At 40.6% G+C, this 16,417-nt stretch overlaps 2 protein-coding genes across 3 annotated transcripts; both read left to right on the forward strand.

The window, feature by feature from the left end:
- Positions 1-2,420: 2,420 nt before the first annotated feature.
- On the forward strand, positions 2,421-9,430 carry e2f8 (E2F transcription factor 8). The gene is made up of 13 exons (XM_073464713.1): positions 2,421-2,491; positions 3,761-4,012; positions 4,118-4,271; positions 4,593-4,910; positions 5,204-5,365; positions 5,546-5,683; positions 5,902-6,117; positions 6,221-6,302; positions 6,717-7,161; positions 7,305-7,571; positions 7,681-7,816; positions 7,932-8,266; positions 8,597-9,430. The coding sequence occupies exons 2-13, from the start codon at positions 3,842-3,844 to the stop codon at positions 8,762-8,764; spliced, it is 2,592 nt and encodes an 863-aa protein (XP_073320814.1). The 5' UTR covers positions 2,421-2,491; positions 3,761-3,841; the 3' UTR covers positions 8,765-9,430.
- Positions 9,431-11,875: 2,445 nt separating this feature from the next.
- On the forward strand, positions 11,876-15,405 carry csrp3 (cysteine and glycine-rich protein 3 (cardiac LIM protein)). Of its 2 annotated transcripts, none has more exons than XM_073464843.1 (6): positions 11,876-11,935; positions 12,717-12,882; positions 14,063-14,234; positions 14,711-14,840; positions 15,113-15,206; positions 15,332-15,405. In XM_073464843.1, the coding sequence occupies exons 2-6, from the start codon at positions 12,717-12,719 to the stop codon at positions 15,403-15,405; spliced, it is 636 nt and encodes a 211-aa protein (XP_073320944.1). In that variant the 5' UTR covers positions 11,876-11,935. The 2 variants fall into 2 exon arrangements, with proteins under 2 accessions (XP_073320944.1, XP_073320945.1); XM_073464844.1 differs by having other exon boundaries at positions 12,717-12,828.
- Positions 15,406-16,417: the final 1,012 nt, after the last annotated feature.

A 16,417-nucleotide genomic window follows, 5' to 3' on the forward strand; every position in this document is an offset into this window, starting at 1 on the left:
TCTCCATCTCTTATTTTGTGCTGCTACTAGTTTCCTATAAGCAGCTAAACATCCTTTAGGAAATACCCCAACACTCAAAATCATGCAAACCCACATTTATCACAATATATTCAAAGGCTTGGGGGGGAAAAAAAGTTAAATGTTTATTTGGTTATTTACTGTATTATCTGGTTACAGCATGCAGCCATGATTCAGGATTCACTAAAGTGGAGAGTAGCCATTTGTTTCCCAGCACCTCTTCCTCCTCATCATCCTGTCTTTCTGCAAGAGATCAAATCCAAAAGGCCAAGGATCATTTTGTCATGTTAACTACATCCTTGAGCTACTTTGTTTATAACAGCTTAAGTGTATATGGATATCCTTCTCTGTCAAAGCTAAGTTATCACTAGGGCAAATGAGATGGTGTGGTAAACCTTAATTTAATCTCACACAGTTTTTAAGTGCTGGTGGAGAGATTACAGAGCCTTTTCAGCCACCACAAGCCACATGAATCAAGTGTTTATAAGTGTTTATGTATTGTTCATGATGTCTTTAATTCATACATGATTTTTCTTTTTTGTTTATTTGCTGCCCATGCCCCATTGAGTCAAGTCGGCATAAGAAGCATGTGCCATTTTGTGTGCCAAATTGGAATAGAGTAGAAACTAGTGCTGTGCAGATCAGGTTTTGGTAGAGGTGGAATATAACTAAGTACATTTTCCTCAAGTTCCGTATTTAAATACAAATTTGAGGTATGTCTCTGCATTTTCCTTTCATGCCACTTTCTGCTCCACCCAACTTTTTTCCTCCACTACAATCATCTAAGAGTTTTGATTGACAGTAGCACATGGCCCACTAGTTACTTTACCGATTATGAATTTTACTACCAAAACAACTGAAAAACTAATATAATATGATGTATTGTTTTAATTTGCACTACCCAACCATGTTTAGAAGTGCAGCTGAAACGATTAGCAGATTAATCAATTGATTGACCGACATGAATTTACTTGGCAACTATTTTGCTAATCGTTTCATTTTTTATGTAAGAAAAATTCATGGCTCCAGTTTCACAAATGATTTGCAACTTTTCCTTGTAATTATTTGAATTTTTTTAATAGTTTCGGGCCAAAAACAATCATTGTGAAAATGAGAAATAGAGTCTGTACAATCGACAATGAACATTTATTAACTGCATATGACGTTTTGGGCAGGCCCTTCTTCAGACATGAAGCCAGAACAGAGACACACCTAACAAGTACCTGCAGAGGGGTCAGCTGACAGGTCATATGACTACAAAAGTGAACAAAATATATCAAATACTTGAACATACTCGACAAAAGATATGTGCAATTAACCCTGTTAAATATAACGTATGTACAATGTTTTAATCCACCAAAATTCTTTTAGTTGAGAATCATACGGTCAACTGAGGGTAGAAAACCACTAAGCATGTTAAATATTAAATAAACATAATGCATAGGGGGGAAAAAGCATGTACAATGTCCCAGAACACTGCACATATATACATACATACACTCACAGCTCCGTGTCAATGAATAAAGCATAAGGCCTTAAGTAATAGGGTTAAAATCTGCAGATTAATCCATAATTAAAATAATCAATCCTGTATTAAATGGTTCAAATAAGGTCCACCTTAACCACATAACACAGCAAAATAATGCCTTTACATTAATGCATGAGTAATAATAATTTAATGATAAGATATATAATAGGATAACAGTTGCAGCAGCCATTTTACTTTTAATTACAATACTTTAAGTGTACCTACATGTTCCTGATTATACTTAGCCTACATACTGTACCATTACTTATGTAACATTTCCAATGCAGCACTTTAACGCTACAGTTTCTACAGTGTGGTGGGCCCCTTAGTGGCTGGTGGTGGATGGTCACTGGGGGCCCAGGAGCAAACTGCTCCCCAGGGACCTGTAAAGAGTTAATCCAGCCATATGTTCCCTGTAGGATTACTGTAGGCTCCATGATCATGACAGATTCAGATCTCAATACACGAGCAGTCTGCAAAGGATAACTGCTGAATAGTTCTTATCAATTTGGTCTCACGTTGAATTAGTCCACCATCATTACGTCAATCTGTACTACAGATGTGGGGACATACAGTATCTGATGATCTGGGCCCGCCTGTTTTCCCCGCAGGGAGGAAGTGCTGGGTTGACGTCAGAGCGCATGCTCCGACTGGGCGGGCCAAATAATGACGAGTGGTCACCGACACAACTGGGCAAACTTTTCACCACTGTAGAAAAGTTGACCAAGAAGGCCACTGCCGGGGAAAACAGAAAACTGAGAGCTTCACACAGCGTGTACTATTGCACGCTGGGCTCTGGCGTATCTTTGCGTGGAAACTTGAGGCCTTGTATTAAAAATCCACGTTTTAGCGCTCGGACTTGCCTTTTGCCTTTTGATACCCACAACACATCACCGTGACGATGGGACGTTTCTTCTAGAGGAAAGCTTGTTTTTCGGATTTGGGGTAAGTCTACGTGTATCTGTGCAATCAGTCCAGCTAACGTTTTGACTAGAAGTCTTTATTTGTATGTTCAAACTAACTACAGCTTTGGTTTCGGTGTCGCTGGGTTACCGCCTCCTCTGCGTAAACTGCTCCACTTGCAGGTCGTGTAACGTTGATATCGCAACAGTGAGTTAATTAAAACAAAGCTGCTGATGTGTGTAAAAGTTTCTAGATTGTCCGGTTTCACTGTGTTTTGTTATGCAAGTTAGCGTAATCCCCTAACTTTACCAGACGGCGGGCGCTCGCCGCTGTCTGCGTGACAACAAACATTAACTTTTGGGGGAACTTCACGCTTTTTAAAACGTGTTGTCTTATAAATGAAACCTTCTTCTTGCAGTGATGATTCAGGCTTTTACAACACCTGATGAAAGTTTAAAGCGAGCTGCCGGCTGGTACCGAACAGACGTTCCGCGCCAAGGATTTCAAAAACAGTTTACCTGCGCGGGACAGTCTTTCCACTTCCGCTACGCTGTCTTGCGCGGCGCTCCGATTGGCTGCTTCTAACAAAAAGGGCGGGACCGCTGCGTCCGTTGGGCCCGGCGATTCGATGGAACGTACGTCAGTTACCGCCAATATAAATCTGGTGTTTTTATTAGATTTAAACTGAGTTTGTGATTAATCTTAGCATTCGTGAACGGCACGGAGCAGTTTAATATCTAGTTTAATTATCGGTACATTGTTTTTACGCTTGCTTTTTTTTTAAAAATGTTGGTACCCGACAAATATTTCGCCCAATAAGCGGTAAGACTGCCTGTGAAAATACTGCTGTAACAACTTTATGTAGCAGTGATGAATGAATTAATATAGTTAGCTCAAACAATAGCTTTCGACTAATGGTACTAATTATTGCGGTGAATAAAATACAATATAAACTAGGACAAAGATTTTGTGGATGTGAACTAGTTTAGGTTAATAGTTAACTTAGAGGTCAAGGTAAAATGCAGCCAAGTTAAAAGTGTGTTTAAAGGTTTTAAAGCTATTCAAACTATCTTCAGACCGCTCCTCCAATGAATGTCATTTATCAGGAGGATTAGCTAATATAATCCTTATTATATTCCTATGATAAGGTGGAAAATATACAGAATGTAATATCATATATATATAATCTAATATGGAAAATATAAGTACAGAGCTTGAATCTGTTTCTCTCATAATGTATTCACTTTTTTGTCATGAATCCTAATATACCTCAGTAGAAATTAAGGGTTTTATGTTTTTCCCCCCTTATAGGATGATGGCTTTGTAGCAGCAGCAAATACTCAGAAGAAATTATTTGGTTAGCGTGCAGTGTTAACGGAGAACCATCCAACCATGGGTCCCCTCACTACACCTAAAAAAGGAAGGGAAGCAGGTTCAGTTGATCCCTGGACGCCCACCTCCAACCTTAAAATGCTCATCAGTGCGGCTAGTCCTGACATCAGGAACCGGGAGAAGGAGCTGTGCATGGACAACGACGGGCGGGAAGGAGTCGACCCTACACAGGTACAAAAAAAGAAAACCTAGAAACAAAATACTAAAACAGGATATACTCTGATAAGTTCAAATTAAATCATTTCTTATCTGTTGTTTTCTATTATCTTCCCATAGGACACTGAAAATGGTGAAGAGTCTGAGAAATGGATCAGCAGGAAAGACAAGAGTCTGGGTTTGCTCTGTCACAAATTTCTCTCGCGTTACCCAGATTGCCCGAACCCTGCCCTCAACAACGACATCTGCCTGGATGATGTGGCCACTGAGCTCAGTACGTCTTCTAACAACTTTTTTGTCATCTTAACAAATTCAATTACACAATATCCAACCACAATGATCACAGTAAATGTCAGATACCTGATAGCGTATGGTTGCTTTCATTACTCATCAATTTGTATGTTTGTTCCTGTTTCATTGGTCAGTTAATGATACCACTAGTAATCATGAGGAAATGATGTTTGTCTGTTTTATTCTCATATGACTTATTGCTGTTGATTTGAGTTTCTTTAATGTGATCAGTTCTTTTACTGATAATAAAATACTAGTTAATGTATTAACTTGAGGCAATTTGTTTTATGTGTTTTCTGTACAGATGTAGAACGCAGGCGCATCTACGACATCATGAACGTGCTGGAGAGCCTCCACATGGTGAGCCGCTCAGCCAAGAATCGCTACACGTGGCACGGCCGGAGCAAACTGGCTCAGACTCTGGCCATTTTAAAGCAGGTGGGCGAGGAGCACCGGTACGGCCAGCAGATGCAACAGATCCGGCAGCGTCTCCTGGATAAGGAGTTTGAGTTTGACGGGGAGGAGAAGGAGAACAAGGAGGTGGTGGTGGACCCAGAGAGCGGGGAGCAGGGACAGAGGGAGCTCTTCTTTGTGGAGCTTCCAGGAGTAGAGTTCAAAGCAGGTGATGATCTGGAGTTCTGTTTGTTACATTTTAGACCTGATTACTTTAACAGTTTATACATACTGTAACAGAAGTAGGTGCTAGATCTGATCTATTTTTGCCCTTTTGGTTATTCCTGGGTCTCCACAAGCAATACAGATCTTTGAAAATTATTTACTGACCCTCCTGAACAAAAGTTTTTAATAAGAGAAAAGTCACACAAATGTTCTGGAACTCAGTTTGTTTATAGTTATTATTTCTTGGTTTAATGGCACAGTAATCAGATTTTCTAAGTTCCTGTTTGTCTTGTCCAGCCTCTGTTAACAGTCGGAAGGACAAATCTCTGAGGGTGATGAGCCAGAAGTTTGTCATGCTCTTCCTGGTGTCTAATCCCCGGGTTGTCAGTTTGGACGTGGCCGCCAAGATTCTGATCGGAGAGGACCAGGGTGCAGATCAAGACAAGAACAAGTTCAAGAGTGAGTACTGAGCTCGCCAGATAGAATTTAAGGCTCATCTTGAAGAGCAGTTGACTTGAGGCTATTTGAGTGCCAATATGTTCAACATGTCTCATGTTTTTCACAAATAAAGCAGCAGATGTTACAAAGATTTCAAGACCTCAGTATGTATAATCTTGCTGTTTGCTAATGTGTTTGCAGCCAAAGTGCGGCGGCTGTATGACATAGCTAACGTGCTGCGGAGCCTGAAGCTCATCGAGAAAGTCCACGTGACAGCAGAGAGGGGGAGGAAACCAGCGTTTGAATGGGTCGGCCCAGAAGAATTCCCACAAGTCAAAGGTATCACCGGACCTCTTTTCCCATTTAGTTCGAGTTGTTAGTATTTCGGTTCAATATTGGGAGGAATTTAGGACATGGCATCAAATTTATATTCATGTCTTATGTACAAACTGCTTTATGAGTTGAAATATATTTAAACTAGGTGCCAGAGTTGCTGATAGTGTGTTAAAAATTTGACCTCATCATTTGACAGACTAAACATTAAATTCTTATTTCAGACCTGGAGGAATCCACATCCAAATGCCCACCCAAGAATAAAAGCATACTGGAGTCCCGTTCGTCTGTAGAAAACTGTGCCAAAAAACTTTTTTCGTCACCCGGAGCTAAACGCAGCTTCACCCGACACCCCTCCCTCATAAAGCTAGCCAAGAGCATTCAGGAAGACCGCCGCAAGATCAACTCAGCCCCCAGCAGTCCTGTCAAGAGTTCCCTCAGTGAGTATAGAGAATGTTTCTTCATACAAGGTTACTGTTGTGCCGTTTGTTTATTAATGACGTGATGACACTGATGTCAAATCTTGTCCTCTTTTGTCTTCAGGCGATTCATCAAACAGTGACTTCCCAAACAAAATGGCCCAACTTGCTGCCATTTGTAAGATCCAACTTGACCAGGAGTCAGTGTAAGTTTGGTTCCATTTACACTGTTATTCATAACTGTTTAGGATTCTGTAAATCCAGTCTGCTGCGTTTGTCTATTAGTGGAGCTGATAAGGCTGGTAAGAATGCTGCTGTCTATACAGTACTGTATGTTAAGCTTCCAGGAACAGCATGACTTGCTGTTAGTCAAGAAACAACAAAACAAACTGCAAACTTGAATAAGAAAAAGATGATTTGACCAAAACTTAGTCTTAAATTTGTTTGAAATTATCTTGAAGAGGTCTTCAAGAGCATAAAACTTAAGTGTCTGATACCTGTAGACGGCCCAAATCTAGAACAAGAGAATATACGGCAAGTTCAGCTCCCAACGATAGATTTTATAAAAAGGTTGTTGTTGATTTTCAGAGTGTTAATTAAGCATCCTGCTTCTGTTCCAGGACTGGACCTAAACATCCAAAACCTGCTGCTGTGAGGGTAGAGCCGACCTCCTCTGGTTCAATGGAGCCGCCTCAGGCACCGTCACTAACTCCGACCCAGGAGCTTGGAGTCAACACTACTGTTCACCTCACCCCACACACCCCGCTGGCAGCGCTGCCTGCGGGCCCTGTCGCATACATCCCTGCACAGTGTTCATCCCTGATCCCTGTGTTGTTACCTCAGCAGCGAGGGGGTGGGCCCTACGCCGTGTATTTGCAGCCTTCTTCCCCTAGGCCGAACCCTCTGGCCAGGCCGCAGCCATCCAGCTTTGCCGTGCGCTCTATGACCTTTGAGGATAAGACTGGGCAGAGCCCGACGGGCCAGTATACGCTTAAACGACTGCGTTTAGATTCAGCCTCAGAGAGCAGCCCCTCCAAAGCCAAGAGGACAGACCCCAACTTTAAGGTAAAAAAAAAAAAAAAAATGAATAAACTATTTGAGCATCTACATGGTAGATTTATACAACCATCTGAGTGGTTAGAGGAAAGTTTTTCTTACCTAAAACATTTTAAAATGCTTTCCTCCCTCTTCTAATTGGCCTCCTGTAGGACACCTCTCCAAAGCTGTGTGAGATCCTGCAGGCCCGCCTGAAGGCCCATCGCACCACTCAGCTCTCAAGCCGGCCCTCGCCTCGCGCCCTCCACCTGGACCCAGAGTTTGTCAACACCCCTGGTGGTGCTGCAGTGAATCAGACACTAGAGCAGAGCTTGGAGACCTTCCTGGACAGAGAGGACAAGACCACAAACTCTGACAGTGAGGCAGGGTTAACACCAGTTAGAGCTGTGCCCCTAACGCCAGGACAACTCCACACAGAGGTAAATGCGCAAACACTTACTTGGCTTCAACTAACAGCAGAAACGCTTTTCAAACTTTGTTGTCAGTCGATTCAACAGCAGTTCATGACATCTATTTCTCTGCCTCCAGACTTTAGTACCCGCTGGATACCTCATCCCAATCTCCCAGCAGTCCTTCATCAGCGACAAGGAAGTTCAAGTTTCATGGAGAGAAAGCAACAAGGCTTCAACTCAAACTTACAACATCTACCAGACGCCCACCGCAGGTAAATATGTCACCAAATGTCTTAAAATATCTCAAATTACTTTTAAAAACTGTAGATTACAGTAAGGGTCCAACCTTGATGGAGGGACTGAATCGTTTTATTTTGTCGTAAACAGGCTCCAGACCTTCCCTAGCCCAGGAGATTACACCCACCAGCATTCGCCTTCACAAACCCACTACTGCCTCGCCACATGTCCTTCAGCAGGCCCACCGCCTCAACAGTCCCAGTCCTGCCATCCTCAACTTCACCCTTCAGAACCTGGGTCTGATCTCAGGAAACAGCCCAGGAAACAGCTTCACTGTCCCCCAGACTCCAGAGTGTGCCAGCAACACCCTACCCAGCCCGCTGGCTCTGCAGCAGAGAGGCATGGTCTTCATCAAACCTGTGTCCCCTGTGCCCATCCAGCAGTCTGTAAACGGACAACCAGTGGCTCTGATCAGTGTGCAACAGGTAGAGAACGAACAGTTTTACATCTTCTGTGATTCTGGAGGAGTAATAGTACTCAACTCATAGTGCCACGACTTTATGGAAATGAAATACTCTTATGTTAGACATCAACTTGTCAAGAAGCTGACAAGTTGACTGAAATACTTGACAAAAGGATTCAGAAAGAAGTTTTGAAATCAATTCATTTGCGGATAGTTATGTGTTGAAATTTTGAGTAATCTGTATCTACCAGCAGTTTTCATGAGGACTGTTTGTTAGGAAGAAAGTAGTTCCAGGTCATTTAGTAACACTCCTCTAAATTTTGAAACTAACTGACTACTGTCTGTTGTCCAGCCTCTGATGACCACCCCCAAAGGCACTGGACTCCCCCCGCACAGCTTCTTCCACACACCGGTCCCACTCTCCCCTCTGGCTGCCATGGTAACCACCGGTGGACACCTGGCCACCAAAACTGTTTACATCCCTCAGAGGAAGCTGGACGTTGCCACTGAGGACTCCTGAAGGGAAACCCCCTGATGTCTGTGTACATTGTGTGTGTGTGTGTTTGGGTGTTTTGTGTTGTGGGTTTCTATCGTTTATCATTTTACAGTCTTCATTACCTCTGAACTTTTCACAGCGGACTCACTGCCTCCACTCACAACCCGCTCTAAAAATAGCTGCCATGCAGACTTCGACTGTGTCCCAGTGGACACGTGGGAACTTGATTTCTATGCAAGTTCAGCAGATACTCATGAACACTACTGTCATGCTTATTGGGATGCTGGTAGGATTTAAGTTGCAAAATCTAATGGAGGGACTTTTGATTTCTTTTTTTGTTTGTTTGTCTTTAGGTACTTCAGACAACGATTTTTTTTTCGTTTAAATTACCAAGAGTAGTAAAAGTCAACTATAAAGAACAAGTCAGGTGGATGTTTTTGACTGAAAGATGAGTTTGATTGGCAACATTGTTGATTGATCATTTTGTTAAATGATCTTTGCACATATGTACATGTTAACTGTTACCCCTGTTCAAATGGAATTGTCAAGAAATGTGAATATGTGATTCATTTTAAGACTAATCAGACATTTTGATAAGTTTAATTTATAAGGAAATTACCTTCATGTTTGATGTACTGCTAAATGTAAAATGTTAATTGAATTTTAAAAGAATACATTTTTGTAAGAACATCATGTGACGTTCATGTGTGTTTTGGTCTGCAGTGACACTCCTTCACAACTATTGGATCGATATGAGTGCAGGCATATACAGCTGCTACTAAAGAGGACTTTTATTATAGAGTAACTGGTTGTATAGTCAGCAAAATAAGAAAATAGTGAAGCATGTTCAGGTGACATCTCCAAATTGCTTGTTTTGTCTGAACCATGGCCCAAAACTCAAAGATACTCAGTTTACAAGGATACAAACAGAGAAGCTTTGAATTATATTATGAGAAATGGGACAGAAAATGCCTTGCCCTTGATAAAAGACTGAAATGATCAATTGATAGCAAAACTGTAGATAATTTTTTTGTCCATCAACTAATCAAATGATTGTTTCAGCCCTGGAACTTTTACATACTAATGAAAGTCTTACATTCAAGCCATTGCCAAACAAGTTCACGCATTGCTGATTAAGCCTATTCCCTCCAGAAAAATCTATCTTGCAGTATACCAGAGTTTTTTAGTGAGGTGTCTGTGGAGACACCCTGCACAGACACACCTGTAGGTGCATTATTCGTCAACATTTTAGAACTGAAGAGAGGAGCTGCAACAGCAACTATGAAGAGCTTATGGCAGAGAAACCGAACTGCCACAAGGGGGAGACAGAAGCTCCATTAATGCTGATATAGATTAACCATAAGGGCCAACAAGCTCGGAGATAATGCAGCTAGAATCAATATTTTCATATGAACCATATGAAGACTGAAAGGCGTCCTCTCCTAGTGATAAACCTACAGAGAATTATCCCCTGAATCTGCAGCTCCCCTTGGCTTTACTGGGCTTCATTTGGAGTTTCAGCTCATTGTTAAGCTGTCTGGTACACAACTTCACTGTTTGGTGCTCTTCTGCGGCAGGCAGCTATTTTCAGTGAAAAATCTCCAAAAACCCAGAGGAAACATTTAAAATGGCAGGTGAGGCTGACAGCACTGATTGGGCTAATTAAAGTGGAACAAAGTCTGACAAGCTGCACTTTGACTTCATTTCAAGATGATTCAACTCTCGGTACACCGTTGAAATAAAGGCAGGGCATTTGGAAATGAATTGACTTGGATCTTTGATAACAACTATTTGGTAATTTGTCAATATTCAACTTAACATTTTAAAGATAACACAACTGTAGTACATTGATAAACTGGTTAACATGCAAACTTAGTTAACAAGCTAAATAAAGCAACACAACACAGTAAACCAACTTAAAACAGTAACCATAATTCCTGATTGAAACACAATAGAGACATAAAAACAACTTACATTATGGTCAAGCACACAGTGGTGAATAAACTGAGGAGTGTGCTCCGCTGCCCTGCAAACACTGCCTGACAACCTTACTGCTAATTAACTAGCTCATTAAGACAGTGGTCAGGCTCTCCGACAGCCATGGACATGTAAAGCTGGCCTTAATTATCCACAATGTCTCCAACTGTTGCTCATTTTAATTAGCTGACTGGTCTGATATTCATTGCTTTGCGGCCATTTTGGCAATTGTTTGTTCACACTTAAGCAGTTCTATTTTCTACAATATGTTTTAATTGATATTGACTGAATATCTTACTGGAGCGTCTTTATCCAAAAACACATTCTCATTATTTCTTGAAGACTCAGCTGATTGGAGAATATGACTTGCTAATCTTGAGTTGAGATATCTTTCAGAATGTTAATATCTGTATGAACTGTTGAACAAATTGTAGACGTAGCTGGTGATTAAGAGGTCTGGAAACAGGCTGTTTTCCCACATGGCTACACAAGTTTAATTTTCTGTCAGATATAATTTGAATTTAGCATGAAAAGTCTCCATCCAAGCAACTCATTTTGTTTTCTGGTGTGTAGTGAGCATCACAGAGTCACTGGTGTAAACGGCTGGGAAGATATGCTTCACTTGCTAATCAAGTTATTGTGATTTTGGTTGTTTTTCTAACACTAGACCATGAGAAAAACGTTTTAATCATACCACTCTAGAGACTGTAGCCTCCATGATGAGTCATATTTCCAAAAATCCAATTCCAAAAAGTTTTATTTCAGCAGCATTGTTACAAAAGTAGGAAATAAAATACTTTTCTTGCTCATCAAGTGAGTGCCATGAAAAATCAATTCAGGTATTCAAAGATGAAAAAAGCAAACAAAAAGTGGTGTAGCTCAAAAATGTATTCAGATGTGTAGTTGTCATTAACATGCTTTGAGTTCCCTTCATTTCTATACATTATCATGTAACATGCCCTGTGGATGCCTCCCTGCATGCAGCTGTCACATGGCTGTGGGTCCAGAACAAATGTGTGAGTGGCTGATGTTCAGGCCTCTTTCAGCCTGTGATGAAGGGTCAGAGGGCTTTGCTCTGTCACAAGTTATTTTAGGAGGATAGTTTCATCAAAGCGTCACCGGTGGCCTCTGGTGATGGAGAGATGGACTAGTATTTAAACTGCCCAGGAGAGTTCACTGCCACGTTTTAGGACCGAAGCACACAGGCTTGGATTCGAGGTAGGACTCATTTCCTTCAAGCTTTTTGTTAGTAGTCGAGTGCTTTGTTGTAACACAGGGGCGATGTGTTGTTTTCTGATTAGGATATTAACTTATTCTAGGTGGAATTACATTTACTTTATTAGACTTTTGTTATTTTAACATGAACATAAACATCAAGAGACAATTTTCTGTGAGATTTCTGGTCATTCTTAAAATAATTCATAAAAACTCCATGTTTGATGGAGAGACAGCGTGGCTTTTGTCTGTGTGATGTCTCAGTAAAGCCTCTATTCTTGGAATATCACATACCAGTCCTGTGAGGTGGTGCTCAGCCTCTGATATGAGTGGAAACTTGAATGTCAGTCAGAAGGACAGAAGGCCAGGACTCACACATCATCAGGCTTTTAGCGGAGGTAGCAGTTGAGGGACGATGGAGTCAAAGTGAGACGAAAGCCAACAAAATTGATCAGGAAATTTGAGTAGAAGTGAAAGAGTCAAATGTTTTTTATGTTGTGTGAACATTTGCAGTTATTCTCTGTTTTACATCATTGTAAACTGGATATATATGAGGTTTGGCAAGCAATATAAAGGCACCATGCTGCAGGGGAATAATTAAAGACATATTTCCCTAAAACAACTCATGCAGCTGAGAAAAAAAATGTTCCAATTAATCGTTCATTAGACTCCAAATAACTATTATGGGTGTAATCTTTTATATTTGAGTCAGTACTCTATAGACTGATTAAAGTTAAGTGGTTGATTAGTTGCACTTCTGAGTTTGTTTATCTGTTTCTCTAAGATGCCAAACTGGGGAGGAGGTGCCAAGTGTGCAGCCTGTGAGAAGACGGTGTACCATGCAGAGGAGATCCAGTGTAACGGGAGGAGCTTCCACAAGACCTGTTTCATCTGCAGTGAGCAGGCTGCTTCTTTCTTCTCTTCACTGGTCCAACAGGGAGAGTGTCAGGGTGGATCAGCAGAGTCACACTTCTGACATATTTTACACTCCATGTTTCAGCGTGTCTTTACTCTTTTCAGCTGTCGTGTTGACACATTAATTGCTGTCCATGAGAGCTGAAGCTGAATTTTTTGTGTTTTAAGTGTGCCCATTTATATTGTTTCTTCCCTTCCCATCTGTAATTTACTCCATTTCTGTCTTTTTGATTTATTTTAGTTTTTCCTTCTGTTTTTTACTCTTTTCTTCCAGTTGTTATTCCCTACTTCTTCCTTTCTCTTACTTCTCTCTTTGTTTTTTCTTGCTCGTGCTTTTTACCATATATTTTTACTTCTTTTTCTTCCTTCCTTGCATCCTATTTTATTTATTTCCTCCTTCTTTTCTTATTTGCTTCGTTTCTTGTGTGTCTCCTTCCTTCATTACTTTCTTCCTTGAATCTCTCCCCCCTCAATCTTTTCCTTCTTCCTTGCATCATTCCTATCTTTCTTGCTACTTTTCTTGCCTCATTTCATCTTAATTTCAACTCTTTATCTATATTTGTGTCGCTTTTTCTAATCTTTATACTTTTCCTGTTGCTCTTTTGTTTTTGATTTTTACAAGTTAGCCAGCGTTCTCTCATCAATCGCTCACTTTTTTGCCTTAAAATGCCCTTTTATCATGTAAGATATTCTAGCAAATGAATCGCAGCTCTCTGGCTTGTTGCGGCCCAGCAGAGTTCTCCCTTCTCTTTTTGTTTTTTGGCTGGACGTCCTGACCTGAATGTCAGTTGCGGTCCTGTTGTGATACAGCCAATCTAGGCCTAATCCAGGGACTCAGATTGGACACCTCATATGTGTTTACTGTTCTCTACACAAACACAAACACTCTCCAGTTGGTTGGACATGAGTCTGTGTGACTGCTGGATTGTTCCAGTGGGAGCTCTGAAAGGTCTCTGCGATAAGCTCATCCATCTGCTAACTGTTCATCTTTACTCAAACATTCATCCAACACTCTCCTCCTCTCCTATAAATAGTAAACACAAGACATCTGGCTCTGTGTATTGCCACTGTTGACTGATAAAACAAGCTAGGTGGGAGCTTTATTTAACCTCCATTACTCCACCACGACACTCCCCAGTCTGGACAATCTGAAACCATTTCACACAGCCAAACATAACCGGTTGAAATGTTCTAAATATTTGTGTTTTCATACAGTGAGCTGCAGAAAAGGGCTGGACAGCACCACGGTCGCAGCGCACGAGTCTGAGATTTACTGCAAGTCCTGTTATGGCAAGAAATACGGGCCAAAAGGCTATGGATATGGGCAAGGAGCTGGAGCTCTGAGCTCTGATCCTCCTGGACAGAACGTAGACCTGCAGCCTCAGAGGTAAGTGTTCATTAAAGGGTAATTTCACCCAAATCACATATCAAACATGAGTTGTATTGAGCAAAATAGTAGTTTTGGCTTTGAGGCTCCTTCATCATACCCCTTAATTTTTGGTGATTTGAGTGAACTGACCCTTTAATTGTTGGAAGTTAATTTCACCATACTTCAGCATGAGTAAGGTTCCTTTCTGAACAGATACAGAAACAAGTCTATAACTGGAAAAATGTTAAAAGTTAAATAATGAAGCCACAGCAGTGAGTACATATTTCCACTCTGACATGAGTAAGATATGAGTGAATTTTGGGGACTCACAGAAGTGAATATTACAATTTAATGAATACATAAAAGATTATCTGCTGTCAGTTGGTTAAAAACAGATCAATCAAAGTCCAAAACCTGAAAAAATAAACTACAGGTAAGAAAGTCAAACACCAATGATCAGAAATATCATCACAGTGTTTTTTTTTTCATTCTAGCTCTAAAGCACAACCAGCTGCTTCAAACTCCACTGCCAATAAGTTTTCACAGAAGTTTGGAGGTTCAGATCGCTGCCCTCGCTGCTCCAAAGCCGTCTACGCAGCAGAGAAAGTGATGGGAGCAGGGAAGGTAAGGGCCGTCCTTCCAGGGACACTCTGATTCATCATTGACTTTTATTTTATGTAATTTTGTTTATTGGATTGTGTTTTTATGTCCACAGATTTGAAAATGCACATTTTTTTAAATATTAAGTTGGTTCCACTTGCTTTCTTGTACCTTCAGGTCTGACAGTGCAGCAGCACTTGTAAAGACCTTGGCAGCTCCTAGACTGCTCTGTTTTTCTCTATCAATATGATTATCAATAACTCTACGTGTGTGTGTTTGTGTGTGTGTGTGTGTAGCCCTGGCATAAAACCTGTTTTCGCTGCGCCCTGTGTGGTAAAAGTCTGGAGTCGACCACAGTGACAGACAAGGATGGAGAGATTTACTGTAAAGGTACACACACACACACACACACACACACACACACACACACACACACACACACACACACACACACACAGAAAATGCACAGTAATGTATTAAATTAACTCAACATTGTTTTCTAATTCTCTCTTCAGTCTGCTACGCCAAAAACTTTGGCCCGAAAGGATTTGGACTGGGGAACGAAGCCATGTTGGAGGAACGACAGTGAGCATTTGTGGTTTTCACAAACCTCAAACTCAAACCTCGTCACACGGCAGCTGTTTCAGTGGAGACTTAGTATTGACCTTTGCACTGGATGGTGTGAAAGAGCATATATCAAACAGCAGGGTCGAGCAATATTTTAAGGTCGAGATTATCTTGAAAATTTGGGTAAAATTTTGCTTAATACATAATACTTAATTGTTGATTTTGAGTATGAAATAAAATAATATTTGAAACCCGAAAATGTATCCTGAAAAGAGTTTGTTAATGAAAAAAATGTTTTTTTTTATAAATGAGGGGAAAGAGGAAATAGAGAATTTAAATACAATCTGGGACCCTCAACTAGAGTTTTGTACATCACATACAGGAATGAGCTGAACTACTATATCACTGATTTTAGATGCTTTTGTTTGTATTATTAATTATAGTTGATGGTTACAACTGCAAAATGACTCGCCCAACCCTGTTTATGAGTCAATTAACTTATTTCCATCACTGTTACTTCCTGCTGTGAGGAGACAATTCGTAGTGCCTCATCTTGTTTGAGTTAATTATTAATAGAATTTATTTGCATTCATAAATATTCTGCGCAATAATTAATTAGAATGATCAAGGCAACAAGCGACTAACAAATGGAATGAGTTGATTTCTCCCAAACAATTATGTGTGAGCAGCCGTGCAGAGCAGGCTGGGATGAGATGTTTCTGTCAGACTAATATTACAGCCGTTATCAGATTCACTCTATTAAATTAGAAGAGATGACGACACAGAGGAAATGTTTTTTTTTTAAAAAAAGGTCTCTCCAACAGAGGATTCTGTTCATTACACTGTTTGTGCCTTTAAGTTATCTATAAAAACCTGCAGACACTTTCATCACAGTGGCTGCTTTAAATCATCAGAAGGATTTCCAGGGGCCAACCAGCACAGAACGTTTTTCCAGAGACTAAATGAATGAATAAATGATGTGGCATTAATAATCTATAAAATGTGACATTGAGATTTCTGTTTTAATTGGCTTT

This window comes from Pagrus major, chromosome 4 (assembly GCF_040436345.1).
Source record: "Pagrus major chromosome 4, Pma_NU_1.0".
Lineage (NCBI taxonomy): Eukaryota > Metazoa > Chordata > Actinopteri > Spariformes > Sparidae > Pagrus > Pagrus major.